This window comes from Suillus paluster (assembly GCF_016628075.1).
Source record: "Suillus paluster strain FC165 chromosome Unknown EDB91scaffold_108, whole genome shotgun sequence".
NCBI classification, from domain to species: domain Eukaryota; kingdom Fungi; phylum Basidiomycota; class Agaricomycetes; order Boletales; family Suillaceae; genus Suillus; species Suillus paluster.
Window position 1 is genome coordinate 20,584 of NW_024537668.1, and position 4,155 is coordinate 24,738.

The 4,155-nt window shown below is 47.6% G+C and overlaps 1 protein-coding gene across 1 annotated transcript; it reads left to right on the forward strand.

Moving 5' to 3' along the window:
* Positions 1–521: 521 nt before the first annotated feature.
* On the forward strand, positions 522–3,772 carry EDB91DRAFT_1086850 (uncharacterized protein; the record flags this gene model as incomplete). Its single annotated transcript, XM_041316127.1, has 8 exons — positions 522–867; positions 919–1,790; positions 1,821–1,911; positions 1,966–2,141; positions 2,245–2,529; positions 2,636–2,687; positions 2,779–2,801; positions 3,038–3,772. The coding sequence occupies 8 exons, from the start codon at positions 522–524 to the stop codon at positions 3,770–3,772; spliced, it is 2,580 nt and encodes an 859-aa protein (XP_041171232.1).
* Between the last annotated feature and the right edge of the window lie 383 nt (positions 3,773–4,155).

Consider the following 4,155-nt stretch of genomic DNA (forward strand, 5'->3'; position numbering starts at 1 on the left):
TCTTAGGTGCCTATTAGTATCTCAGGGGGGGGGAGGCAGACAGATGCGCTGGAGTGGACTCTACGGTCAAAGATTAAGTCTTTGATAAGCTTAAATCTCGCATTTCATCTTCATTTACTCTTCCAACGATAACATACCCTGGATCACTAAGATGGGGCATATCATATGTCTTGTGGTGCTTTGATTGCTTCCAACAGGTGGAACTTCTGAACCTACTATGCTAAGGCTTCTGTTGAAGATGTTCTGATTTGAATTTCGTGTGCGCAGGGCGAGCAGATTTTCCTAGCAGCCACGGGCCGTGTATTACCATCAAGAAGGTGCGTGGCACAGGACTATTTAATGATGGATGTGACGTTGCCGTTCGTTCAACTAATCTTATCCACCAGTAACGTATAGTTATGATATGTCGGTCCCTTCAGTTCAAATTAAATTTCAAGGAGTCACTGGCAAGACCAGTTGCCACTGATCTACTGCACTCGGCGCAGACTTCAACATCGACTTGGATGCATCCCAACACTACCATGACAGACAACTTGAGTTCTAACCGGGCCTATGGCACTAACCACAGCCCTCACCAGATCATTCCGGATTACAATGACCGATATCAAAACACCTCTCGCTCAACTATCAGGTGGGATCCCAACCAAGTGTCCCAGGCACCAACCCATCCTCAGAATACTCATCGCCCGACCTACGTTGACTCTGTTCCCCACGGAAACTTAAACGATCAGTATGCCAATCAGCGGCATGACACTGATCCCCAGGGTACATCGCATCCTCAGAGCACGTATGTTTCGACCTATGACGACTCAATGCCCCAGAAACCTCAGGATCAGTACATTAATCAGTTGCTTTGCACTGACCCTAGTACGTCATATTCTCAAAACATGCTGCATCGCTTGATATACATTGACCCAGGATTCAATGTGTTGAACTCCCAGGATCAGTACGCTGATCAACCGCCTTATGTTGACCCTGGTACACCACATCTTCAAAGTATGCATGACTTGGTGTATGTTGACTCGGGGGGCCACATGAACCCTCACGACCAGTACACAGATCAACTGTATGACATCGTTCCCCAGGGTCCACCACATCCTCAGAACATGCATCACTCAACATACATCGGCTCTGTGCCCCACACGGACCCTGGCAATCAGTACGCCAATCAGCGGCACGACGCTGATCCTCAGGGCATATTGCACCCTCAGAGCACACATGTTTCAACCTACAATGACTCGAGGCCCCACACGAACCCCCACGATCAGTCTGCCAATCATTCTAACTTCTCTGACAACCATCCTGGCCCTGGACAACTCATATCACTCTCGCAGACAACTCACTACCCGCCTGCCCATGGATTAGATTACTACCACCGTGTTGGTAGCCCCTATTATCACGCTCCCCATCCCGAAATGTCTTATGAACGACCTGACCCGTTAGCTCAGTCATCCGACTGGATGCATAGTGTATTTGATGTGCATAATGCTAGTAACAGAGTCGAGGAAGGACCTTCAGTGGATCTAGAGCCTGCCAGACATCAACATGATTTCAACCGTTTACGCTACCACCGAACTTCGAATTGGCACACTCCGTATACCGTATCTAAGATACGCAACAACCATCTCATCCCTCGCAATGTGGGGCATGGTGAGGGCCCATCTCACAGTGCGGCACAGAGTGTACTGCCTCTTGTGCTAGATACCCAGCCTGTGACCATGCCACCCCCCACACCAACAACACTGTCTCCCGCCATCTCGATTATCTTCGGTCTCGCAGACCTACCTTCGGTCAAGTCTGCGACACTATTCTGAATGAAGTGCACTATCTTCGCCAACTCTTTCTTCCTGGACACAGCCACTGTTGGGACGATGGCAAATGAGTGCATGGATGCCGTAGTATTACATGATGGTAGGCTTTTGAAATTCCCCGTTCAGAACTGTCGCTGATTGACTTGGAGTGTAGACGATCTTATCGCCTGGTCCAAGACATTGGGCGGTAAATCAGAGGTGTCTAAACTCTCCAAAGCCTTTGGGATGATTAAGAAAAACATACAATTCCTCAGTTGTAGTGCGGTTCTTTGGGGATATGGTCTGCACTCCTTATTGATGGAAAAACCGAAGAAGGAAGTAAAAGAGTTTGTCTGTGGGCTCATCGAACACAACAGATTCCTATTTGGCGTCATTGATGCTAGTCGTTGCTTCCCCCTGTTTTTTGCATGAATGCTCATGTTATTTTCTCCAGATTCAAGGCACAAAAGTGGAAGTCACCTTCGGAAATATCACAATTTGCAACTTTGTCCGACAGCTCCTCTTCCATGACAGGAAGTATGTAGATTATATTGGGCAAGACCGGAACATTCAGCATCTGTTGAACTTTGTCGGCGTAGCGTTCAACTGGGTACTAGATGAACTGTCGACCGGCGTGTTCAAGATCCAGGATTTAAAAATGAACGAGAAGACGCTTAATTATTCCGAAGAGCTTGAAAAGCTATTCAACACGATGCCAATAGAGCATCGTAATGCTCTAGTGAGAAGCATCTTTACTCAAGGAGGTGAGCAGCTCACATAGGCGAATGATGCACTACTGATACTACATTAACCCGTAGGGGTCATAATTTGAGGCGGTGGAGTAGGGGTCCCAAGGGCAGGAGCTGCGCACCAAGGGTCCTATTGGCCCTTTCCACAGTAAGTTAGTCAGGCACGTAGACTGGGTTTCACGATGTTCGTAGCTAGCATCCATCATCATCTCAGCTTGTCTGCCTTGCTCTGGGCTTAGGCCACTGGCCCTGCTCCATCATGGTGAACAGAGCGAGCTTTGGCTTGCCCTAGTGCTGCGCTTTGCTTGTCACGTTGTGCTGCTCAGCTCGTTTTTCGGGGATTGTTTTGCTCGGGTTTTGGTTGCAGTTTTGCCTTAGTCCTTTGCCTTAGTCTTCGCTCTTGGCCTTTCTTTGTTTGCCTCGTCGGTCACTTGTCTCTAGCTCTCTGAGTTGCTGTCTTGCTTTCGCATTTAGCACCTCGTTAAAGTTTTTTAACAGCTACGTATCATGCGGGCCATGGAGCTTGCAGCAATGGCACAACGTGCTATAGACGCATGCCCACATCTCTCTGAACGAGATAAAGAGCTGAATCACATTAGTTCTTGGCTTGAACTTGCTCATATTGCCGAAGAAGAAGCAGGCCTGCTTTCCAATAATCTCGTTGCCCACCGGAAAATTTACCTTGAGCAGCAAGACTGGTTGCGGAACCACACAGATTCCTTGCTACCTCGTAAACTTAAATACATGGTTGATAATGTCATATGCCGCAAATTCTGGCAAACACAATCAAAGAAAAAATGTCCTACATCGTCCAAACCAGTCCCACCCACAATCACCATTCCTGCAACTGCGCAGATCCCAAACTCATCCCTTGCACCCGCATCACCCATGCCGCTCAGTACTGGCAGTCAACCCCAATGCCACATCATTTCGAGCATTGAACCCCAGACGAGCATCACTGTAATGATCACGCAAGAACCCAGTGCCATCGAGTACCTTTGCAAAGAAGGAGGCTGCGAAGAGACGATTAGGGGCGAAGAGAAGCAGAAAGAATTGTTAGAGGAAGGGTTTCTTATGATGGAAGCAAGAACTCCACCTCCCTCGTATCCATCACCACCTACACATGTGCATGCTAGCACACAGACAGAGCCTGAAGATACTCGATCCGAGTCCCCACAATGTGCAATGCCTATCAACTGGGCAGACAAAGTTGATAGTACTTTGTTCACATGACGTCCAGTACCACGCGACTTTTCTGCCCTCCTTCCCTCATCTAGTAACCTGTTATGGCTGTGCTTATCTTGCTTCTTTTTCCCTTGATCCACGCTTACTACACATGTCTCTTATCATGCTATATTTAGTTCGGTATTACTCATACGCCTCATTGCTTACGCATGTGCTTACTGATACATACCTATTATTACGTCACACCCTGTACCCTGTATACTATATAAACCCTGGCTAGGTGACGCTGATTCTTCAGCTTAACCTATGCTGGTTTTCCTCTCAACATCTGACTTGATTCTAAGTTACCTCTTCGGTACTTAGTCTTTACTTGAATCTGGACGTTCTTTAGACACTTGTCTAGAACGTATCGACAGACCTTTGGTCTTATT